The 26,684-nt window shown below is 41.3% G+C and overlaps 1 protein-coding gene across 1 annotated transcript; it reads left to right on the top strand.

Annotated features, from left to right (window-relative positions):
• The first annotated feature begins 142 nt into the window (after positions 1–142).
• Positions 143–26,577, top strand: LOC134668804 (trafficking protein particle complex subunit 10). The gene is made up of 15 exons (XM_063526259.1): positions 143–475; positions 557–768; positions 920–1,312; positions 1,683–1,982; positions 9,546–9,749; positions 10,316–10,554; positions 11,194–11,376; positions 11,722–12,153; positions 14,078–14,561; positions 15,591–15,776; positions 19,694–19,924; positions 20,650–20,913; positions 21,743–21,824; positions 22,939–23,061; positions 24,024–26,577. The coding sequence occupies exons 1-15, from the start codon at positions 412–414 to the stop codon at positions 24,155–24,157; spliced, it is 3,531 nt and encodes a 1,176-aa protein (XP_063382329.1). The 5' UTR covers positions 143–411; the 3' UTR covers positions 24,158–26,577.
• Positions 26,578–26,684: the final 107 nt, after the last annotated feature.

Raw genomic sequence — 26,684 nt, 5'->3', positions numbered from 1 at the left:
TAAAATATTATAGGGTGTAGTTATAATTCAATGTGTAATTCATTGCATCCCATGAATGCAATATAAAACCAAATTTATTTTGATCTCAGCAATTTGTTGTATTTGTGATGATAATGAAACGAAACGTCACTGTCGTGTTGGGTGGCTGTCAAGCAAGTCAGCGACAGATTTTGACAACCAAAATCCAGTTTTTAATCGTAAAAAAGAAATCAAAACGAGTAGAAAATATTGAATTTTCCCTCAATATTAACAGTTTATATTTATCTACCGCGGAAAAAGTGTAATATTCATATGAGTGTGGTTATTATTTGCTTAAAGTAAAGTGGGTGGATTCTTACTCGTATGTAATTAGGCGGAATTTAGAATTTGTGTCATGCCCGCACAACCGAGGGATTTCACTGATAATGAAAAATGAAGGGGGTCGATAATTCGCCAGCTAATCGCGAAGGAATGACCAATAAACCTATTGTAACATGTAAGTTTATCGATACCAATTCCTGTGTGAGAGAAGTTTTGCACAGATGCTTCCATATTTACATATTTGTTTATTTTGTAGGCGCTGGGGATTGGAACTTGTTTTGCACGTTAGAAGCTCCGCTAGTGGCCGCGATTCCGCAGGATTCGTGTGAGTGGAGGAGATCCTATGGCCGAGTCACAAAGTCTGTTTACTTGGAAGCTTCGTTTATTAAATATAATCCAGATAAAGTGCAATCTGAGCTCAACTTACTAAACCGCCCGATCCTGCATATTTATTGGACTGACTGTGTGGTAAGTGAATTATTTTCTCAGTCTGCTTACTTCATGATCACTTGTAAGTGGATATTATGGATATCTACCATCCCGCTCATTTGTATACAAAGAAATTGCCTTGTTGAATTATCCTAGCAACTCTTTTTTTATGATATTGTTTTCTTCATAGGATATAGAATATTATAAGACCACACTCAGAGAAGATATAGAAATATGGCTCAAGCAATTAGAAAAGAAAGGCATCACAGACTGGATGATAATTCTAGTAGAAACTTATGATATTAGGAAAACCAACAAGTTGCTACCTAGAACTACAGTTTTGGATAAAATAAAAGGGGATTTTGCCATAAAACAGACGGAAGATAGGTTTTTGTCTGTAATTAATCCTATTAAGTCTGAAGCGAGGAGTGCAGAGTCATGGAGAGCACTGGTGGCGAAGATGAGGCATTTTGTGCTGGTGGCATACAACAAGGCATTGATAAAGTTCGAAGAGCACATGAGGGAGCAGAGAGAGAAAAGAAATGACCCGGAGTGGGATTTTTGTAAATATTTTATTCTACAGGTAAGATCACTTCAATATTGTGCAAGTAAGTTTAAAATTTTTGATGTTTACCATCTCTTGATAACTTTTCATGTACTTACAGTATCTAAAGATCAGAACTTACAATTTAAATTTAAAACAAAGTGTCATCCACTTCTGATACTTAATTTATAAGCCTGGCTTTGTACTTAATTTTATTTGGGGCACTCTATGATTCAAATTTTTACAAATCATCAGTTAAAGTCACAAACCTTGTAATTCCTCTTATGGAGTTAAGGGATTTGCAACTTTAGGTATTGTTAGCTAAAGTAGCAAATCCCTAATCCCTGAAATGGAGCTTTGAAGTTAACTTTATTGAATAAGAATTGAACCATTCTTTTTTTTGTTTCAGGAACAACTAGCATTTGTATTAGAAATGTTAGGTTTGTATGAAGAAGCATTAGTCCAATATGACGAATTGGATGCATTGTTTTCCCAATTTGTGCTCAATTCCAATGTGACGGAGGGTCCAAAATGGCTTGACACGTTCAAGCAGCCCATCACGTCTTGGCAGGCGGTCAGGCTGACGGCTCTGGTGCCGCAGCATCTGAGAGAGCTCATTATTAAGAAAAAAGCTTCCCTCTTAGACTTTAGGAGCTATTTGTTTCAACGTCAAAGTGCCATGTTACTGCTTATGTTTAAACCTTGTGAGGTAAGTCATAATTATTACTACTATTAAATAAGTAACTAGAAAATAAATCTCCCCAGACTAAAGAAAATACCATTATTCTCTTAGTCAAGACAACTTGGTATTCCTAAATCCTAAAGCTATTATAGCATTTTCTTTTAATCTAGGCCATGACTTTAAGATGTTTTTTTTTAATAATTCATACATAGTATTACTACCTACATAAAAACACAAATGAAAATATTTAAAAAATAATTAATTAAACCCTTAATTTATAAGGGTTTATGCAAAATTGAACCCTATCACTTTGAAATAAAGTTCAAAATCAAGTGGGAAATACCCTTTACCTTAAAGTTCTGTTCCCAAATTTGCACTTAATAATGTCGAGTAATTCCGAAAATCACCCGCATTTCCATCATATTTATTCTTACATTACCCAAAATGTTTAAGTATTCGAAAATACTGAAATCCACTTTACAAATTCTTTTAGCCACAGAATAAATAATAGTACTAGGTACAGAAGACTCACTCTCTAACAAAACGCGTCTGTTACGATCAGGACAGATATGGCCGCTAGGTGGCGATAGCGCCACGCGCGGCTTATGGCAAACCCCAAAATTGGGGTCGAACGGATGTACTTTTAGCTATCTGTAGCAAAGCGACGAAATCGCGGAGTGAGACACGCCTGTTTTAACTCAAATACGCTGTTACCAAAATGCTACGAAGTACGAAATTACCGATATAATAAATCATGTCATATAGCACAATCAAACGCACTATTTCTGCCAATAACCTAGACATTGGCGTTCATTCCCGTTGGCCAGCCACCTGTGACGCATCGTTACCAGTCAATTATCGTGTGTAATCGCGTTGACTTACGCACGACGTATACTTTCGACCATCGGAATTGGCAGTAAATCTAGATTGACGGGCTGACGGCTACTTGGACTGGACGATTTGCGAAAAAATGCAGTAAATATTAAATGGTTGCAAATATGAGTCATGTTGCTTTGCGTGTGATAGATTGGTTGAGAAATTTTATGGATAGGCATAAATACCTACTATTGAACTGCTGATATATTATCACGCTGCTCTCCCGGAACGTACACACAAAACGGTCCGGGTTTATCCTATACGCCAGGGGTTCCCAAACTGTGCGCCGCGGTGCCTTAGGGCGCCTAGGCAATCCACCTCACCATGTTACCTGTCTATCTCGAATAACCTCGCTAAGTTAGGGCGCCGCCGCCGAAAATGTAAACATGCGCCGCGAACTGAAAAAGATTGGGAACCTCTGCTATAGGCTATTAATCCGCGCGTCCGGACTCTGCACCAGCAGGCTCAAAACTAGGACAAGTCCGGTCCGAGCAACCCACCAGGATGGCAACCCACCTAAATTTTGACTGATATAAAATGAGGCGGTTTGTAAGGTTTTTTTTTGCGACACATTCCGCGCTGTATGACATAAATACATTTTTCTACTGGAAGATAAAACATTTCTAATAAAATTATTGTTTACTTTGCATAAATGATACCTACGTTTTATATTTAATGACGCTTAGTGCTTTTCTTGTTAAAAGTCAGGATTAATAAATAGGCCCAGTACAGTTGTGTCTTAATTATGAAGTCGAGTTATATCGCGTCCGTTTGAAATGAGGGCACCGCAATTATATTAGAGTTGTTTCTATCCGCTCCAATCTAATTGGAGCTAAATTTGAATTAAAAGGTCATCATCATCATCTCAGCCATAAGACGTCCACTGCTGAACATAGGCCTCCCCCTTGGACCTCCATACGTGCCGGTTGGAAGCGACCCGCATCCAGCGTCTTCCGGCGACCTTAACAAGATCGTCTGTCCATCTTGTGGGTGGACGTCCTACGCTGCGCTTGCTAGTCCGTGGTCTCCACTCGAGCACTTTTCGACCCCATCGGCCATCTTCTCTGCGTGCAATGTGGCCTGCCCATTGCCACTTCAGCTTGCTAATCCGGTGGGCTATGTCGGTGACTTTAGTTCGTCTACGGACCTCCTCATTTCTGATTCGATCACGTAGAGAAACTCCGAGCATAGCCCTCTCCATAGCTCGTTGAGCGACTTTGAGTTTTGAGATGAGGCCGATAGTGAAAGACCACGTTTCGGAGCCGTAAGTCATCACTGGTAACACACATTGATTAAAGACTTTCGTCTTGAGGCACTGAGGTATGTCGGACGAAAAGACATTACGTAGTTTCCCGAACGCTGCCCAACCGAGTTGGATTCGGCGGTTGACCTCTTTCTCGAAGTTGGACCTACCCAATTCGACTACTTGTCCTAGGTAGATGTACGAGTCAACAACTTCGAGTACCGAGTTCCCAACAGAGACTGGGATGGGCACAACATTGGCATTTGACATAAGTTTCGTCTTGTCCATGTTCATTTTGAGGTCATCGAGCATCATGCTGAGTTCCTCCATCGACTTTGCCATGACTACGATATCGTCGGCAAACCGAAGGTGAGTGATGTATTCGCCGTTGATGTTGATGCCAAGTCCTAAAGAATTAAAAGGTACACATGCAAAATTAGAGCAGTTAGGAGATGCTTGAAATAAAAACCGGGCAAGTGCGAGTCGGACTCGCGCACGAAGGGTTCCGTACCATAAAGCAAAAAAAACTGGAAAAAATGCAAAAAGAAAACGGTCACCCATCCAAGTACTGACCCCGCCCGACGTTGCTTAACTTCGGTCAAAAATCACGTTTGCTGTATGGGAGCCCCACTTAAATCTTTATTTTATTCTGTTTTTAGTATTTGTTGTTATAGCGGCAACAGAAATACATCATCTGTGAAAATTTCAACTGTCTAGCTATCACGGTTCGTGAGATACAGCCTGGTGACAGACGGACGGACGGACGGACGGACAGCGAAGTCTTAGTAATAGGGTCCCGTTTTACCCTTTGGGTACGGAACCCTAAAAACCCAACAGATTTTTACAAATATTTATTTACTTTTGCCTGTTCCGGTGTTAGTCTGTCTCATCTTTAACCAAATACTGCAAGTTGATTTTTACTAATTTCCTGATTTCCTACTTCGATCTGATAGGAATTTTGTAGTACACGCAACCCCTACAGCTTAGGCTGGTAAGATTAATTAACATTTTAGGACAGTTCATACCCCGCTGATTTATGAATTAAAATAGACCATTTAATTTACAGAAAGCCGTTTAATTACTAATTACTTACTGCAATTAACGCAGATTTTAGTAGGCTTCACATTAGCGTTTGAGTATTTGGTCGCATGTCGTTTAATTGGTTTTATAATTGACATTGATCACTTAAATAGATTAAGCGTAACATACGATGACTCGCGATCACCACATGTTGACATTGAAAGCACGACCACTTACCTACTTATTTCGATTGCGTCCACATTTATTAACTATAAGGTCCGTTGCCTAGGACGAATTACCAAAGCCTGTAAAAGAAGCGGATGTTACTTTGTAATAAAATAATTTGGCCAAGTCCGAGATAGCTCGAGGCATTTAGTGTTCCGTACGGCTACCATCAGTTTGGCATTGACATAAACGATATTGTGAACGTAATTTACTTCCTATAGGTATATCTCTTTCGCACTAATATGTCAGTACGAGCGAGATGCATAGAAAGTAAATCACGTTCACGCCCACGGCAGCGTTTATGTCAATGCCAAACTGATGGTAGCCGTACCGCTCGCATCGTTACATTTTACAGAGGTTGTTTGCCTGTTTTTAGGATACCGTATTCAACTACACACATAGAACAATAGTACAAAGTGTCTAAGTGCGAAGACCGAAGGCCGAGCTTTAGCAAAATGTCATCGCTTTAGCACAGAGCAATAGTACAAGTGTCTAAATGTGAAGGCCAAAGGCCGACCTCCGCGTAGCCCGAAGGCCCGAAGCGTCCAGGATGTCAGTGCTTTAACACAGAACAATAGTACAAGTGTCTAAATGCGAAAGCCGAAGGCCGAGCTCCGCGTAGGGCCGAAGGCCCGAAGCGTCCCGGATGTTAGTACTTAAACACAGAACAATAGTATAAGTATCTAAATGCGAAGGCCGAAGGCCGAGCTCCGCGTAGGGCCGAAGGCCCGAAGCGTCCAGGCTGTCAGTTCTGTGTTTAACCACTGACATCTTGCAGGCTTCGGGCCTTCGGCCCTACGCGGAGCTCGGCCTCCGGCCTTCGCATTTAGACACTTGTATTAATTACCTGTGTTTAGAACTGACCTCCTGGATGCTTCGGGCTTTCGACCCAATGCGACTTCAGCCTTTGGATCTTGCGACTTAGACACTTGTACTTAAAAATACTTGGAAAAGTTACGGGAGGCGCGCGTCTGTCGGACGCTTCGGATCTTCGAATCGCTCCTTCGGCCTTTGCATTTAGTTAGATTGTTGTTCATTTTGAATACCGAAATCGAGCATCTCGCGAATGCTTGATGTATTATAATAATTTAGAGTAAGGCCAAGCGCGCACCACGATTTTTTGTCCTGCGATAATTTTGTCGCAGAAATGCAACGTATGTGTTTATATGTTAGTGCGCGCATATGCGACAAAAAAATCGCAGCGATTTTAAAACTGTGATTTGTCACATTTTGCCGCGATTGTTCGCGACGCGATTGTCGCAAAGTGAATTGCAGCATGCGGAGTTGTATGGCCCCGCGCGCACTATGATAATAAAATCGCACCCCGGCTGGCCGGACCTCAGTCGGCATTTCGCTCTCCAAACCCCAACATCCAATGGAGTCTCAAAGTCATACAGCAATCGCATATTAAAGACACGTTTCATGACAAGCGACTGGTACGAAATCCATGTTGAGAATGAACAAATCGTCGACTTTTTCATCGCAGTGCGCGCAGTGAATTTTCTGCGCGATTCTAAAATCGTGTGGCAAAAATTAATATCGTAGTGCGCGCTTGGCCTATAATACCTTAAATGTTTCTTCCTTCTTCCTTTCTTCCTCCTTCAGTTTGAATTTAGAACTCATTATTATTTTTTATTTGATTTTGTTTCTAGTTCTATGCCATATATATAGACTTTAATATTATTTAGAACTGCTAAAAAACAAGATCGGCTTACTTTTACCTTTGTTTCTAAAAACTGTGATATTTAACTGTCATATACTATTAATGTCTTCCAAAATTATTTTCTCGTAACTGGACTGAGGGGCTACCGCGAAAACCGAAATTCGCAAATTTGCGGGGATCTTTCTCTTTTACTCCAATGAAGGCGTCTAGAAAAATGCTCGCAATTTGCGAACTTCTATTTTCGCGGTTATAGCCCTGAATCTTGTTGCTCAGTGCTCACCGATCCGTTCAAAAATATACATAAGTACTGAATATAATTAATAGATATTATAATTATACAATTAATACAGAAATGTAATGGTACTTAATGAAAAGGAATATTGTGTATATTGTTTCGACGAATCAGATCCTCTCAATAAAATCTATACATGAGGCCAAAGCTGTTCATAAATATTAAATGACTTTATTATCTCTATACGCCTTACTAACTCTATGTGTCCTATTGTGGAAAAAAAAAACACAACGACAGTCAAGAACGGAATTCTTAATTTGAATTTTTCACATTTTTGAGATGCCTAGTCCATTGGTTGGAAAGCCCGTTCGAAATTGAAACTTATTTGCAATATAATAAGGTCGTATTTTGTAGATCTCTCTCATACTTATAGTAGGCTATTGAGATAAAATTAAATATCCCACAAAAATAAGCAAGCAGAATTAAACTTTGTGTCAAAGACATAAGTCATAAATTTCAATGCCAAAGTTTTAACTAAGGATGTTTCTCGCCTAATATGAATTGACCAGTGTAAGCATCAGTTAGCTAGCCCTAAGCAACCAAAGGTCAAGCTGCAGTTGAAAAACTAATAAAGATAAAGTTAAGCTGATAATTTTCCCGCCGTCTCCATGCTTCTTTAAGTTGGGTATTGACTGGTCAGCTGCCTGTTAGCTATAGTTTTCGCGAAAATCGCCAGGACAGAGGTGAAAATTTTTGTATGAAAACTTGCAACTTTAAATGCATTTTTTGACGAAACTATTGCAGTCTAAAATGAAGTTAAAATCAGTCCATCGACTCAATTTTTTGCAAGCTTTCTAATGGTACCCCATACGATTCTTACAAATGAAAAAAGTTTCAGCCTACCCCTCTCAACCCCCTAAATTTCCCCCTTTAATAAGAAATAAGCAGTTTTGACTTATGTACAATATGAGTGGTGGTAATTGCTATAACTGTTCCAAATTTTAGGTATCTATGTCAAACGGTCTCTGAGAAAAACGTATTTAACTGATTTGCAAGACCGAAGTGATCCCATAAGTGTTCCGTAAACAAAGTTTTGTACGGAACACTGAAAAGTTACATCGTGAGGAAACCTGCATACATCTGCGAAGAAATTCAAAGGTGTAAGTGAAGTCCCCAATCCGCATTGGGCTAGCATGGAGACTATATCCCAAACCCTCTCGTGCTTGAGAGGAGGCCTGTGCCCAGCAGTGGGACGTATATAGACTAAATTATTTATTTATTTTTTATTTATATTGCGCCCCTACACTTCCATAAGTTACAACCATCAAAAATAGTATTTTAGAGGTACTATCGAGTTCGTTACCATTTTATGTTTATACGTTCGTATACGTATAAACATAAAATGGTATAGGATGCAACTGGCTCGGATCACTGCTTAATATTTTTAAAAGAGAGTTTTAGGTATAAGTATAACGGACGAACCAGATTTTGAGTACGGTTTTAGATAAGCGACTTGTGATACGCTTATGTGTGGTGTTTTCAAGTCTTCGACGTCTGCGTTTGTCGTGTACTCGTACTGTACGAGTGAACTCGATGATATGAAATAGGTAGGTGCGTCGCCAACATACCTAAAACCAAAGATTTATTAATTGTACGAGTACCTACAGAGTCCATATGAGGCAGTCTGTGATCCCTGCACACTGCCAATGACACATGTGCCCGACTGTGACAGTGCGAGTTATCGTTTTCACGCAACGCTAGACGCACGACGCCTGCAGTTGCGTTTTGCAGTTTTTGCACTGCGATTTGCTCGTGCAGTGTTAATAAGGCGTGCGTGTAGAGTTATTATGTTTAATGGATTAAATAAATAGTTCGTAATATGAATTTAAAGAATAAAACATTTATGAAGCGCTTATAGTTAAGCAATTCATTTTTCATACAATTAAAAGTAGCGTTTATTAATGTTTGTATTAAGAAACAGCACCTCACCCTCTGCTAAAATAAAAACTAGGTAAATATGCTTTGGTTACGAAATTGGCCACGAATTAGACATTTTAATTAAAAAAAATTACAACCGTGATATAATGGATAGCACCCTAGGTTGTCCATAGGCAATTATACAGTTTCTAAAAGTCGGCCGTAAAATTTTTACACTACTCTAATGTTTAGGGTCGGTTGCACTAAATCGTCTGTCACCGTCAAAGCGTTCGCATAATTTTATTGTATGGGAAGTGACATAGTTCACCACTGAGTGACGTTGATCAGTTCGCTAATTGTGGTGGCCCTTATTCAAATAAATTATTTTTAAAGTCGCCTTTTTATCACTTTTAGATCGCCTCTCGCTGCCTCAGCACCGTCCAAAATACATTAGTCGAGCTCTCGCTACTGGGCTGCGCGGGTGTGGACGGCGCCGCGGCCTGTTGGGCGCAGCTCGCCTGCGCCGAGACCCTGCGCGCCTGCGAGCGGCTCTCGCAGGCCAACAGGGAGGAGTGCGCCGCCATGCAGGCGCCGCTGCACAACACTGCTAAAGATAAGGTATACCTCTCATGGTCTTGTCTCAGCACACGTTAGTTCTCGCTACTGACGCGGGTGTGGACGACGAATTCTCAATATAACTTCAGACTCCGGTGCCTGATAAGATAGAATATTTGTACAGTTACCCCCTTATTCATAAATGTTTACTAAAGTTCACAAGCCGATAATAATCGTTTGTCCCTTGCCATCATACCAAATATACCAATACGTCGGAAAGGGACAAACGATTATTATCGGCTTGTCAAACTTTAGTAAACGTTTATGAATAAGGGGGCTAGTGTTTAAGAATTAAGGGAAGGAATGGGAAGATTCGCACACATCTGGTAGGCCCCCGTAGCTCAGTTGGGAGAAGCGATGGGACCGGTGTCCCAATGGTCGCAAGTTCGAGTCTTGCCGGAGCTGTACATTTTCGTTTAACATAAAAACTTCTAACAAACTGCTACTCAAGAGAGAACAAAGTTATCCATCCATAGACCAAAACACTTTCAACACAACATTTTTCGTTTAAACGTCAAGCTGTCTTCGAATGTTAAATACATAACACGCATGATTTACCCAACTCACAGCTCCACGAACTGGGCAAGCTCTGCGGCCTCCTCCCAGGCTCGCCTGAACCTACCTCCGAGCAGCTCCACCTGGTCGTCATGCTATCCGCCGGCATGGGAGACAGCGAAGCCAACAACCAGCACCCGACGCCAACGGACCGGCTCAAGGAGGCGCTTTGCAGCAAAACTAGCTTCCAGCAGTATTACTTGGAGTTGGCCGAGTTGGCTATGGGGACTTATAAACATATAGGGAGGTTAAGGTATGTCCTTTTGAGGTTTACTTTATGTCAGCAACTATAGGAGTAAGACTATATTTTTATTTTTAAAAGCAATTTTAAGTTAAAAACGTAGTCGTTATGCCATGAGAAGGCATGGAAGACAGCGAAGCCAACAACCAGCACCCGACGCTAACGGACCGGCTCAAGGAGCCGTTGTGCAGCAAAACTAGCTTCCAGCAGTATTACTTGGAGTTGGCAGAGTTGGCTATGCTGACTTATAAACATATAGGGAGGTTAAGGTATGTCTTATTACTTACTTTACGTCAGCAACTATAGAAGTAAGACTGCTTTTATTTTTAAAAGCTACTTTAAATTAAAAGCCTAGTCGTCATACCATGAGAAGGCATGGAAGACAGAGAACCTAATAACTAACACCAGACGCCATCGGATCGGCTGATGGAGGCGTGGTACAGCAAAACGAGATACCAGCAGTAGTATTACTAGGCGTTGGCCGAGTTGGCTTTGGGGACGTATAAGCATATAGAACGGTCCACTTGGCCAATTAGAGCTTACTTTACTTGAGTCATCATTTATTTATAATATTTGTTACCTATAAAACAAGGTGTGTCTATATGAATTAAACTGTATGCCATAACTCATATCTTTAATTTATTTTTGCAGATTCGCGCGCCTCATCGGCCGAGACCTAGCCGCGTTTTACTCGGAACTCGGCGAGACTCAGAAAGCGGTAGTTTTCTTGATGGATGCCCTCCGTTCTTACGAGGAGCAGGGATGGCGGGACCTGGCCGCGCAGACCAGACTAGAGCTGGTGGCGGCGGCTAAGAAGATGGACGACATTGATAGGTAGAGCAAAAAGACATACAAAACAACTTGATGAAAACAATAGGCAGTACCGTCTACCATAAGGGTACACGGGACCTGGGAGGCCTCCCATCCTGAGGGGGCCCCGAAGGACAGACAATAACAGTATATTTGATTACCCATAATAAATAGAAGATCATAGTAGAAAAATGTTAGTGTAATTTGGTTTATGTTTAGGGTCGTCTGTGGAATGTGAAACTATGTTTTGCCATTAGGCTGATAATTGGTATATATACTCTTTATAATGAGTTCCAAGTAGTACTATGCTAGAAATTATGCTCATCCCCACCCCTTTAAACGTTTTCGTGATGCACATTTATATTTCAGATACACAAAGCTCTCTGCAACAATAGCATGCACTGCCGAATTAGAAATACTAGTCAGAAACTTCTACTTCGAAGAAATGATGAAATCAATCAGAGATCTCTCCCAAAAGCCCGAACCAGTTCTATCTGAGCTCAACGAGTGCTTTAAAATAGTCTCAGTAACGCTACTGCCGTCCGACCGTGGTATCTATATCACTGATAACAAGGTCCAATGTCGCTTGGTCGTGGAAAGCAATATGCCTAAAGATATTACTTGTACGCGCGCAGCGATTAGTATAGAGAGGTTTAAAGTGGATAAGCAGACGGAGAAAAGAACGCCGGCGAAAAGTTATAAGACTGAGTTAAGTGCTAATAATAATGTAGGATCGCAGAATAATTCGCCGAGGAAGAGTGCGCCGGAGGGCGATAACGAATTACCTAATTTAATTACAAGGTAAGTCAATAGTTATTTGTTTTACAAGGGGGCAAACTTGTTGTTTAACCGCTCGTGCTAATATTGATACCCGAGCAAGAGAAAGATTCCAAAATTGAACCACGAGCGTAGTGAGTGGTTCGAAAATGGAATCTTGAGCGTTGTGAGGGTTTCAAAGCACGAGGGTTAAACAAAATTTGCCCCCGAGTGAAACACGAAATTTTTCACCACACCAACCCGAAGCAAATATCAAATGTAAAATATCAAACAAAATCAAATCCAAATGATTGTTATTAAATATTTATCATTTAAAAGTCAATTCTACCAGCAAACATAAGAAAACAACTCAAAATTTGCATTTGATTACTTTGCCTCACATGTGAATAAAATGCCACTTTGCTATCCGTTTTTGAAGTGCAAAGTAAGCCTTTCCGAGCTGGTGTGGTGAAAACATACATATCAACTTCGAATTTAAACAGTCGTGAGACATACTAACATTAAGCTATTTAAGCTAATTTTACGGTACGGTACAGTAGCTGCGCGACGCGGCGTGCAGCAGTACGCGGCGCGCAGCCATCGTGAACGCTACAGAAACATGTCGCGCTAGTGACTAAAAACACGGGTCAAGCCGTAAAATTAGCTTAAGACATATCAACTTCTGTTGAATTTGTTTAGTTAACTATCTGTAGGGTCAAGCAGTTTGATTTATATAAGAATGCCTATCGGCGTTGATTGTCCAGTCACTATAAAGTGTTACAGTTAAGGTACGAAATCAATTTTCTTTACTGTACCTGCTAAAATAATTTTAACGATCTTAATGTAGGAATTGTGATAATCTTATGGTATTTTGGTATAAAACTAAATGGTAATATCATAGTCTAATAAAACATGTTCTTCTCTTCTTAGAGTGACACAAGCCTACGTCACAATAACATGGCCGCTATATATAGCGCTATCGCTTATTATTATATAGCGCTGTCGCATGATGACGTAGGCTTGTGTCAGTCAAGTGACCACGAAAAGACGGGAAGAGAGTACTAGGCGGAGTATATTATTATACCATGGGTAATATCAATTACAAGTAGGGCTTGCATTCCGGAATTCCGGAATTTCGAAATTCCGGAATCTCGGTCAAATTTTCCGATATTACAATTCCGGAATTGATACAACTGAATATCGAAAATTCCGGATTTGGATTTAAGTACTTTTTTTAGGTTTTAATACGTGTATTATTGAACGTTGTTAAGAAACTACACTATACTTGTGTTTTTTGTTGTTATTAAGTGCCTCTAGTCATTTAGTGAACTACTAAAGCAGTGGGACAATATGGGCTCATAAAAAAAGCAATGTGATTTACTTGCTTAGAATAGTCAGAATAGTCTAAATCCTACATAAGCGAATTTTAAGAATTGAAATTTAATAATATTTGGTTGCTTTATCTTCGATTCAGAGAGAATACTAGGTTAGGAAAAGTGGGAAGCTATTATATTTAACTATTTTATAAAATTATGCATCGAATGGTATGGTATGCTAGCAACTATAGCTTCGCCAAATGCCCCGTATCATAGAAGTGAATAAAATTAACCATTAAACAGCACCATTAACCATTAATTGTATAAAGTGGTAAAATAAAAGGTGAAAAAACGTAGCTACCTACTACAAATTAAATTTCTCTGAAACAATACTAACTTTAATAAACGTAAAATATCAGAATTTCACATTTATTGTTGTTTTTTACAAAAAAATCGAATAAAAATATGATATACCCTAATTCCGGAACCAGTTCCGGAATTCCGGAATTGGAATCCAATATCGAAAATTAGTTCCGGAATTGGAAACCATCCGATATTGCAAGCCCTAATTACAAGTGACCATGAGACTACTTCATTTTTTGTATTTGTATGGGTACTCTTAAGTATATGTATAATTCTTTTTTTTCTTTCAGTATAAGACTGGACGATTTAAAACCTAAGAATCCTCTGCTAAACCCGTTACACATAACCTCGCAGCTCCACTACAAAGAGGACAAATCCTTACAAAAAGCCACAGTGGAATGCATCACCCCTAAAGTTACTCTCAAACGCTCAGACAGCAGCAAATATAGGAAACCGTCCGCCACTTTAAGAAGCAACTATGAACATTCATTCACTTGTGAAAATTTCACTCTAAAACCAGGCACGAATGAGATTACCTTAGAATGTACATCGAAATCACCTGGTACATTTAAACTTGGACAAATATCTTTGCTGGTTGAAGAGAAATTGGAGTTTTTGTCCAATGTGCTGACGAGTTTGAAAGTGGGGTATGAGGTGGTGACGCAAGGGGTGAATGTGTACTTGAATAAGGTGGAGCCTAAGAAGGATTTGGTGGCTGGGCTGGAGCATGCCATGGAGCTGGTTGTGACTAGTGGGAGTTCGCATATAGAAGAGGTTAGTTTTTGGAGATCTCTATACCCTCCTATACTAATGAATTTTTCAAACTGGAAGGGTACGCTGACAGATGTCATCTCCATACAATTTATAAAAAAATACTGCCAAATTTCACAAAATTTAATTGAAATAACATCTAAACAGCGTACCCTTTAAGTTTGAAAAATACTATATCGTCACTACTTTGAAAAAATCTCGTATCTCACACTGCTACTAAAAGTTGAAAGGCAATTAATCTGTATGCATCCCATACATAGACACTACATTTTTCTTATGATTGACAGGACAAGATACAAGTATTTTTCTAAGTAGTGCCGATATAAGTACCTATGTATTGCATTCTGATCTTAGAAGAATGTCAAAAATCACGTGATTAGGTCATATGGTATCATTCATTCCATAGATACAAAATATCGCATTTTATTGGCTGAATGATGCAATCCTAAAAGTAACTCTTCCAATACTCGGATAAAAACAGAAGTCTAAGAGTTACAAAAGTCCTCTCAGAATATTCGCACTTTTTCTTTTTGGAGACTGGTCTGTTAAGCTAACACGAGCTATTATACTTAGTAACTTTTATTAATTAATTACAGTGAGACGCCTCATTCTGTTCTCGTATGTTTCTTTTCTTTTAATGAATGTATTAATTATACAGGATATTGACTCTTGGAGACCTTATACATCTCTAAGGATAACTTGATAAACTATATAATCTTATAGTTCTGACACCTAGAGACATTTACACCTCTAAATATTATAGATTTTTTTTGTGTGTGTTTTTTTATCTGTATTTTGTATGTAATTCGACATTAAGAGACCATATACATCTCTTAGTAATTGTAATAGAGTTGTAGATTGAATTGTTAGTTTTATTTTATAAAATTGTTGATGTTATTATTTTTGCTTTTATGTAAATTCAATGTTGACGTGTAAAAGTGCCCTTGTGGCCTATTTGCTGAATAAATGTTGATGTTGATGTTGATGATGTTCAACTATACAATTTACATCAATTATGTTTTTTTCATTCAGAACGCAACAATACTCCTAAAGACCTCCTTGGGCCTGGTGATCCGCCTCGCCGGTGACAGCGACTCTGGCACGGCCCGCGAGCTCTCCATACCGGTGCCGGCGAGCAAGCCGTTCGAGACCACGCGGGTGCCGCTCAGGCTGTTCGCGAACCTGCAGCCCAGGAAGGAGAAGAGCCTAGAGCATACTGTGAGTTAGAGTCCCGTGAAATACTCCTAAAGACCTCGTTGGGCCTGGTGATCCGCCTCGCTGTTGACGGTGGTGACAGCACGGCGCTGGAGCTCTCCATACCGGTGCCGGCGAGCAAGCCGTTCGAGACCACGCGGGTGCCGCTCAGGCTGTTCGCGAACCTGCAGCCCAGGAAGGAGAAGAGCCTAGAGCATACTGTGAGTTAGAGTCCCGTGAAATACTCCTAGAGACCTCGTTGGGCCTGGTGATCCGCCTCGCTGTTGACGGTGGTGACAGCACGGCGCTGGAGCTCTCCATAACGTGCCGGCGAGCAAGCCGTTCGAGACCACGCGGGTGCCGCTCAGGCTGTTCGCGAACCTGCAGCCCAGGAAGGAGAAGAGCCTAGAGCATACTGTGAGTTAGAGTCCCGTGAAATACTCCTAAAGACCTCGTTGGGCCTGGTGATCCGCCTCGCTGTTGACGGTGGTGACAGCACGGCGCTGGAGCTCTCCATACTGGTGCCGGCGAGCAAGCCGTTCGAGACCACGCGGGTGCCGCTCAGGCTGTTCGCGAACCTGCAGCCCAGGAAGGAGAAGAGCCTAGAGCATACTGTGAGTTAGAGTCCCGTGAAATACTCCTAGAGACCTCGTTGGGCCTGGTGATCCGCCTCGCTGTTGAGGGTGGTAACAGCACGGCGCTGGAGCTCTCCATAACGTGCCGGCGAGCAAGCCGTTCGAGACCACGCGGGTGCCGCTCAGGCTGTTCGCGAACCTGCAGCCCAGGAAGGAGAAGAGCCTAGAGCATACTGTGAGTTAGAGTCCTGTGAAATACTCCTAGAGACCTCGTCGGGCCTGGTGATCGCCCTCGCTGTTGACGGTGGTGACAGCACGGCCCGGGAGCTCTCCATACCGGTGCCGGCGAGCAAGCCGTTCGAGACCACGCGGGTGCCGCTCAGGCTGTTCGCGAACCTGCAGCCCAGGAAGGAGAAGAGCCTAGAGCATACTGTGAGTTAGAGTCCTGTGAAATACTCCTAAAGACCTTGGGCCTGGTGATCCGCCTCGCTGTTGACGGTGGTGACAGCACGGCCCGGGAGCTCTCCATACCGGTGCCGGCGAGCAAGCCGTTCGAGACCACGCGGGTGCCGCTCAGGCTGTTCGCGAACCTGCAGCCCAGGAAGGAGAAGAGCCTAGAGCATACTGTGAGTTAGAGTCCCGTGAAATACTCCTAAAGACCTCGTTGGGCCTGGTGATCCGCCTCGCTGTTGACGGTGGTGACAGCACGGCGCTGGAGCTCTCCATACTGGTGCCGGCGAGCAAGCCGTTCGAGACCACGCGGGTGCCGCTCAGGCTGTTCGCGAACCTGCAGCCCAGGAAGGAGAAGAGCCTAGAGCATACTGTGAGTTAGAGTCCCGTGAAATACTCCTAGAGACCTCGTTGGGCCTGGTGATCCGCCTCGCTGTTGAGGGTGGTAACAGCACGGCGCTGGAGCTCTCCATAACGTGCCGGCGAGCAAGCCGTTCGAGACCACGCGGGTGCCGCTCAGGCTGTTCGCGAACCTGCAGCCCAGGAAGGAGAAGAGCCTAGAGCATACTGTGAGTTAGAGTCCTGTGAAATACTCCTAGAGACCTCGTCGGGCCTGGTGATCGCCCTCGCTGTTGACGGTGGTGACAGCACGGCCCGGGAGCTCTCCATACCGGTGCCGGCGAGCAAGCCGTTCGAGACCACGCGGGTGCCGCTCAGGCTGTTCGCGAACCTGCAGCCCAGGAAGGAGAAGAGCCTAGAGCATACTGTGAGTTAGAGTCCTGTGAAATACTCCTAAAGACCTTGGGCCTGGTGATCCGCCTCGCTGTTGACGGTGGTGACAGCACGGCCCGGGAGCTCTCCATACCGGTGCCGGCGAGCAAGCCGTTCGAGACCACGCGGGTGCCGCTCAGGCTGTTCGCAAACCTGCAGCCCAGGAAGGAGAAGAGTCTGGAGCATACTGTGAGTTAGAGTCCTGTGAAATACTCCTAAAGACCTCGTTGGACCTGGTGATCGGCCTCGCTGTTGACGGTGGTGACAGCACGGCCCGCGAGCTCTCCATACCGGTGCCGGCGAGCAAGCCGTTCGAGACCACGCGGGTGCCGCTCAGGCTGTTCGCGAACCTGCAGCCCAAGAAGGAGAAGAGTCTGGAGCATACTGTGAGTTGAATGACTCTCTTGAAGTTTTTAGGGAAAGTTCAGGGCAGTGTGCGTGACAGTTATATTTACCATAGTGTCTAGAAATGCAGGAACGGAGTCTTCGCAGGCTTCCGGAAGTTAATTTGAACTGCTCAACCCTAGCCTAAATGGTAGAGAAGAGGGTTTAAGAGGTACTCATTACTCACTGCTCGTTCTTCGCATTGAGTAAAGTATCCCTTAAATGTGAGGATTTCAAGCAAAATATTGATCAATTGTGTGCCAGTATACCATCCTCGGGTCTACACAGCATTATCATCTCTTATCTGGTCTACCCAGCCTAATTCGAGAGGTACATAAGTTCTTGTGTCCCTACAAGTTTAGAATCTACTAATGTAATCTAGAAGACCACCGGTGGACAGGCAGCAGCGTCCCTCAAATTCGGTGTACTCGACTGCGATCGCCAACCCGCCTGCCAAGCGTGGCGATTATGGCATTCACCCCCCAAAAAAGGGGGAGGCCTATGTTCAGCAGTGGACGTCTTATGGCTGAGATGAAGGCATTTGTAATATGGGCCTTGTTGCCTGATTTAAAATGTTAAATAAATAAATAAAACCAAATTTTCCTCATAGTTATTATAGATATAAAATTTTGAACTGATCTTGTTCACTTTCCTGTACTAACAATGGCATTGTTCTATTACAATCCTATTATCTGCTTTTGTTCTCGTAGGCGCCAACTAATTTACTTACAAAATAAGTCAGAAGTACATTGCACGTATATTGAATTCTAAACCTTATTTCTTGTTGAATGGGGTTAAAATGCTCTAAAAAGATAATATCATATGCAATCTTTTGGAAAGTCACATGCACCTTAGCCACGACAGGGACGTATTCTGGTGTTAAATAAAATATGTAGAAAGATAAAAATGTATAAATGTTATACATATTAGTTAACAAAAATAATCACATTTAATCAAAATCAACAAGTTCCTATACAAATATATGTTCTTATCAATTAAGTGTAGTTCTTATCAATCTTCAATCTGCAAAATGTTTTACATACTACTAGAGCCAAATAAAGTTACATAAGTGTATATATAAAAAAATAATCCGATGTATCCAAAATCAACAGATTCTTATACAAAAATATGCCTATAATCTTAACACACACAATTTGATAACAGGCCAGGTAATTTTTTTTCATTGGTGTCTCGCTCGCTCTTTTATTACAATTGTAGTTAGGTATAGGTCAGAAAAAATTACCACTAAATAACATTCCGACATAAACAGATAAACCACGTGCTTATCAATTGCAACAATGCGAGTAACTACGACCCTGGCGGCACATCTGTTATCTCGAAATGCAAAATGTGTGAAGGGTTATTCTTGCCTTCAAAGCATTTTTATCCTTATGATAAGACTATAGAGCCGATAATATACTGAAATTTTATGGTATCTCATAGCTGTTTTTCTACTGAGTGCATTCTTTTTGAGTGTCGATGGTTGTTAAATGCAAAAAAAGTTAGGTTAGCCATTATTTAGTTAGTGTATTTTGTAGTCTATTCTTTAAAGAAATAGAGTCGTTAATCTATACTAACATTTCAAGGCGGTTATAATCTGCTTTTACTACGAGGTGATTATCCTAATTTGTGGTTTACCACTCAATTGTATTCTTGAGACTCTTTGAGTAAACTAGCTCAGATCGCTTGATTCACACTATACTACCGTGCACTACGTTATCGATTCGACGTGGTTACATTGGCTCATTCATTCTATTCCAGGTCTGGCTCAACTGTCCCTGGTGGGAAGCAGCGATGGAGGTGCCCCTCCACTTCTCCCCGCCCATGGTCGCGTCCTGGCGTCTCCTAACATCAAACACTAGGAAATTCGTCCACGTAACCCTCAAGTCCACGGTCGCCCATCTCGTACAGTTCGAACTGACTGAGCCCAAGTTGGAGTGCGACGGCAACACGACCGTGTCGGATATGAATCCGAAGAATGCCAAAGATATGGTGAGTCATAGTTCATTTAATCATTAAAGGCTGATTTAGACGGCGCGCGAATTCGCTTGCTATTTTAGTTACATAGCGGACTGTTGATTACGTCCAATTCAACCGACCAATCAAAACCCCAAACTATCATGCGAGTGGTCGCATCGTCTAAATCAGCCCTTATTCTTTGAACGCGGTGTATTGTGCGCGATGCGCCATATTCAACCTTGTCGGAAAATGGTGTTCGCTTAAGGGTTAAAACACCAGATGTTACACAGAGTGCCACTTGAGGTTTTAAATGGGCTGGTCGTCTTAAAAACCAAACATACCCAGTAATATGTATTATGCGGTGCGTTTTTTTTTTGCCATGAATTTTGCTACGTAATGGTAACATTCCATTTCTAACCGCTGCTGCACTACCGGTACTGAACGCGTCGCTGTCATTGTCAATTTCCATAGTAAAATCAACAGTAATGCAGCTGTCGTTGGAAATGGACTGTCACCTTTAATCGTTCACTCCTTTCCCGATCCTTTACTCGTCAAATGGATCACTTATCACTTTTATCAATTTTTAAGTTTCACGAGCCCAACACAAATTTTATCTATCGTTAAATACCTAACAAATTGCTTCAAAAGCTGTAATATGAAACGTCGTGAACGTCAACTGCGCCTCCGTTGGTGGTTTGAGGTTTGCACATAAAAGCCCTTCCTTTACTCAACTAACATAAGATATCTCTACATTTCAGATGGTAGCCTCAGACGGCACAACAGCGTCCTTCATGTGGGAGCTCCTCAAAGACCCCCTGGTGAAGGCCGGCGCCATGAAAGCCCTATTCACCGTGCAATACCGCCCTGTTGACGTCGACGAGCCTACTAGAATGTTCTCATGCCCGTTCGATGTCCAGGATTGTACGACGCTGTTCGTTATTAGGACTAAGCTGGAGCCTAGCAAGGGGTCGGATTTCTGTAGGGCTTCTCAGGTGTGCTGCTTGCAGCTTAGTGTGCAAAGGGTAAGCTATTGTATTTTTATTATAATTACGTCATTGGCAAACAAGCATACGGCCCGCCTTACTTTTTGACCCCCCCCCCCCCCCCCCGGTTATATTTGGTTAGGTTTTGGGCTAACCCCCCCCCCCCCCCCTTCCCACACACACACACAACCTCAATATGATTGTGTGTGTGAACGTAGGCTTCATAATATTTTCTTTGCAACACCTACTTTTTCGATTACTTCTCTGTTTCCGCTACCCAAAGGTTGTCTGGAAGAGATCGCTCTTTAGCGATAAGACCGCCTGTTGTCTGCCTCTACATTTAATCAATTGTATTTTCTTTTGTATCTTTTTACTGAGGTGTGCCAATAAAGAGTATTCTATCTATATATCTAACCTCACGAGTATTTTTTTAAAATTTTTCATTCGACCTAATTTTAAGATAAATAGCATTGTATATAGAAAATCTTGTTTATTTTTCTATTTTCGTTAAATAGACTCGCTATTTTGAAGTACAGAGTGAAGATTTATGTTTAACGAAACCGAGAAAAAGTATCTACTCATGTGGTAGGTTTTTTTTCTTAGTTTCGTTCACTGTAGAAAAATACACGTGAGGTTTCCTTATACACCCCTCCCCCAACGTGATCTATAGTGATTTTTTCGTGACCCCTCCTCCCCCCATGATTTGTGCACAAGCCCTTACTCACCGGCAAGAAGACATCACTATGAATAGGGTGTGTGTATGTTGGCGAATTAAATTTTACTAAGAAATAAATAACTTGTTAAAAATATAAAAGTGCGCATTCAGACAGATTTCAAAGAGTGACATAATTCTGCTATTCATTTTCAGGTCAATGAAACGGAATACACATCTCTAATGTACGAGGTTTTAGCTGACCAAACTATGTGGGCTGTATTAGGACGAACTGCAGGTAAGGTTCTTTATTTCAGCATTACCACAATGCAGTTAACAGAAGTTTCTGCTTAATAAATAAAATAAGTAAATTTTTTTTTTCAGTCAATTACAGTCCATAGTTGTTTGTATTAACTTACAGGCTAGGTTACGTTACAGTACAATGCACTAAGTTACATAAATGAAGTTATATAGCTTACATAGGTAGGTACTTAATAAATAGCTGATTATTGTGACCGATCTACTGACCTGCATGTTTGTGAACATGTAACACGATATATCGTCCCAAAATAACAGAATCAAACCGCTCGGCTATCATTTTCAGGATCCCGTTGGTGCTCCCACGTATACGGTGTAGTACTGATGTAATATTTTTGCGCATAATGGCATAAAAATCATGTACATGCAGACTAAGTTTAGAGTAGCGCATATGTACTGGTTAATTTCCAATATGACTTGGAACAGTTGGAACTCCTCTGGTAGCCATGGAATTTATTTAAAATGACTCATGCCCTTATTACAAATTCTTTATAGACTAACATACATATGTACGTGTGAGTGTTTCGTTCCAAGTTTATAAAATGTATACATATACATTATTTAGGCGACGAAACGGCGTGGCTCCGTTGAATCTACTACTCTAGTGTCCGATTCGTTAGTTTGCCCCTGAACCTCCGAAATACGACACCCTTCGGCCAGTAGTTAAAGAAAAGGTGCTCTTACGGTAGATGTCGCTAGGCACCTACTTATTACTACTATATTACTGTGTGTTCCCGAAGAGAAGCAATTTAAACAACCATTATAGCGAGTATATATAGTCCTCTATGTCGTGTCCGACAACGGCGACCTTTACAAATTCCTCTGATGAGCACGTATATGGCTCGCAAAACCGAACTTTGGCCCACTTGCACCATTCCACTAACCCGGGGTTAACCGGTTAAACCTAGAGTTACCATGGCTACCAGTACAATTTGAGACTAGGTTAACGGTTTAACCGCTTAACCCCGGGTTAGTGAGATGGTGCAAGTGGACCTTAGTTTTAAATGTCCGATCGCACTGTGCACAATAAAGCTGCCCTTGGTCGTTATAAGTGTATAGCGAGTAAAAGCGTATAACAAGTAGTATTATTACAGGAGTGATATCATTGGAGTCTAGTGCAGAGGCGAGCGTAACATTGGATGTCATGCCGCTGGTCGCCGGCTACCTGCCGCTGCCAGCCGTGCGGCTCTCTAAATACATCGCACAAAACACCAAAGGTATTTATAATATTCTGCCGCCAGAGTGCAGCACTAAGCTAGCTAGTAAATCATAGAGTAACTTATCCATACTGTGCCTTAAACTGTTTTTTTACAAGTTTTCACAGACAATAAAATATGACATTGATGCATCAAGGCAGTTTGTTAACAAGGGCCCACCAGGAAACGCGATAATCGAAATTTAGTTATCTGCCTCTTCATGGCTCGAATATGCAAGAGTAATAGAGGTTATATAACGAAATTTGGAGTTGTTGTTTCGCGGTAGACCCCCAGATTGTGATGGACTGTGGTCGTAGCGCCACCTACGCATAGTTTCGCGTAATATTCCCTATTGTCAAAACATAAAAATACAGTGTTTCGGTGGTTACGTACAATTCAACCGACCGATCAAATCCCGCAATGATACGAAACTCGCATGCGAGTTCACGCATCGTCTAAATTAGCCCTTAACTTTTTGAAGCATTCCATGAAATTGTCTACCGTTGTCCCGTACAAACGCGAAGTTTCTGAAGATTTAAAGGTATAAGAGTTTCCTTTTCTATGACAAATGGTCAAAAATATGCACAGAAAAATAATCGCCTGCTTTAAATGCCGAGAAAAAAGTCGCAACACAGGAAATAAAATGCGTTTGTACGGGACAGCCCGTGGAATGCTCCTTTTTCGTCAAATCAACCTATAGTTCGTTTTTTTTAGCATTAGAAAGAACTTGAGAGAAGGTAAGCGATCTTGACATGGCTTTTAATTGAAAAAGGCTTTTGAAAAATCAGTAACTATTAATTTTGAAAGCAGATCGAAGAATATAAATGATCGTATTAGATTCATAATTGTTAGATATTTGCCGTAACTTATTTTTAAAATGTGGTTTTCAATTAAAAGACACATCAAGATTGTTTACCTTATTTCTAATGCTAAAAAAAACGAACTATAAATAAAGTTTATAGTTCGTTTTTTTGTTTCCACAGATCCCAAGAAGGACATGACAGCGCACCCGCGCCTCGAGCCCTTCAGCCCGGGACAGGTGTACCACGCGGGCAAGGCCAGGCAGGTGCATGTGCTGCCCTCTATGCCCAAAGAACACCTCGAACCGACCGTCTGAACCCCTGCTTCTACACATTCAACTATTTGAAAGAGACATTAACACATTCGGGCAGTGAATGTGCGTCCACATATACAAGTTTGTTCCTAGGACACGCCCCATGGCAGTGAATGGCTTAAGCTATTTGCAGTGCTGATAGCCTAGCGGCACAGAATAAATAATAGTACGAGGTACAGAAGACTCACTCTCTAACAAAACGCGTCTGTTACGATCAGCACAGATATGGCCGCTAGGTGGCGACAGCGCCACGCGCGGCTTATGGCAAACCCCAAAATTACTTTTAGCTACCTGTAGCAGAGCGACGAAATCGCGGAGTGAGACACGCCTGCTAGCGGTAAGAGCGTGCGACTTTCAATTCGAAGATCGCGGGTTCAAACCCCGGCTCGTATCAATGAGTTTTTCGGAACTTATGCCTATATATACTTATGGAATATAATTTGATAGTTACCAGCCGATTTTCGGTGAAGGAAAACATCGTGAGGAAACCGGACTAATCCCAATAAGGCCTAGTTGTCCCTCTGGTCAAATCCTTGGGATTAGTTGCCAAGCGGACCCCAGGCTCCCATGAGCCGTGGCAAAATGTCGGATTAACGCGAGGAAGAAGAAAGATAATAAAACTTGTCGCTAAGAAATATCTAAACACTGCTATGCTAGCCTCGAGTCTGCAGCTTGTCTCACACAATAAGCTGCAGAGATAACTAGACCCCGCAAACAAATTCTATGCAAGGGGGTCAGGATGTATCTGTATTAATTGTTAAAAATATATGCCATTGAAAAGTAATAATTTAGATATGAGGACATGTAGTAACTATTGGTTTCCTTGCTATTTCCCACGCTTTTTATAACTCAAAAAAAAAACGAAGCGGTGAAATGTGGGTTAAATATTATAATTCGTATCTACGACACGAAGTGGAGTCTCGAAAACACTTGTATTCAAAGTAGAGTAATAAATGTCTAATATAGCAATTTTCTCAGATTATGTAAGGAATCGGACCATGGAATCGATGTGATAATTCAATATTTCATGTAACTATAATGTGTACTTTATACTTCATAGACGTACCTACTCAAAAAATTGTACTTTTACAAGCTTCCAAATAAATTCTACTTAAATTGTCATGTTTGCTTGTAAAACTCAATGGAATGAGTCCTGCGCACGCATCACTTTCATAAATAAAAGTAGTAAATTAGCTTGAATACATAAACTTCCCATGTCCTCCCTTGTCCCGTGGTCCTTTTAAAAGGACAAACTCCAATCGTATTTTGAACTATAATGGAATACAAGAAGATTCCGAATTCAAAACTGCAAAAAACTACTCTGGGTCTTGGGAGGAAACCATCCTAATCCTATCTCGTCTTTCAGTGTCATTTATATCATAGGTACTTTATTTTTCACAATTCACAGATATTTTAAATTATATAGGGTAATTCGCCAGTAACTGGCCGCCCTAAACTAAAAATAAATTCTATTCACCTATAAACAAAATTCATTTTAGTATAAGGCAAAGAGAATTAAATAACTACGTTTTAGTATAAGGTTTCAATAACTGGCCACCTTATACTAAAATAAATTCTATTAATAAGTGAATAGAATTCATTTTTAGTTTCGGGCGGCCAGTTACTAAAAGTGGCTAGTTACTGGCGAATTATCCTACCAACTGGGTTACATATTTTGATCTAATTTCCTTGTGTAAGGTGAAACAAAAAGAAGCAACTACATACATACATGAGATCTTCTGATCTAACGAACGTACTGCCGACTTATCGTACCGATTAGGTATAATGTCGATAAGTTTCTATTCGCAGCTCCCTTGAAAAAGGTAATCAGATTTCTGTAGATAACCCAGTACCCAGTCATCATTAAACCTGCATCCATATTCTACTATAATTATCGATATTTTCTCACACGGGATATGGTTGACAGGGTTTTAGTATACGGTTCTCACACCTGCAATTATTTAAAAATGAGCTTTATCGTCGTGCATAAGAGTTGATATTAGAAGTTACGGGCTTACATAGTTACGTGCTAGATATTGTGTATTTGATGTTGTTGGGAGTAGTTGGAATATTTAGTAGAGATGCAACGGATAGTTTTTTGGCCGGATACCGGATATTCGGCCTGACTGTCGGCCAAATATTCGGTATTCGGCCGGCGTAACTAAACCCTCATTTCGGTTTTTCAGGTGTTTGACCTGTTTCCTAATGAACGTTCGCGCGGACTTATTTCTAGGTTCGAAATGATTGTGCGTGCAAATCAGTGGAATGTTTAAAAATAATAAACGAGTACGATTATGTCCGTAATTGTTTCCTAAATCCAATTTGTTTATCAAAAAACCAATGCAAATCAAGCAAAGTTACTATCCAGTATCTAAAATAGTGGCTGGATAGGCCGGATACCGGTTAGTGACCGAATATCCGGTGCATCTCTAATATTTAGTACATTAACAAAGACACAAAGTATACAAATGCTCATATTGAATGTCTTTCTTGGTGGTACTAAAATGACAATAGCAGTAGTCTACTCTAA

This window comes from Cydia fagiglandana, chromosome 1 (genome assembly GCF_963556715.1).
Source record: "Cydia fagiglandana chromosome 1, ilCydFagi1.1, whole genome shotgun sequence".
NCBI lineage: Eukaryota > Metazoa > Arthropoda > Insecta > Lepidoptera > Tortricidae > Cydia > Cydia fagiglandana.
Note: the sequence above shows the minus strand (reverse complement) of the source record. Positions and strands in the feature narration are given on the sequence as shown.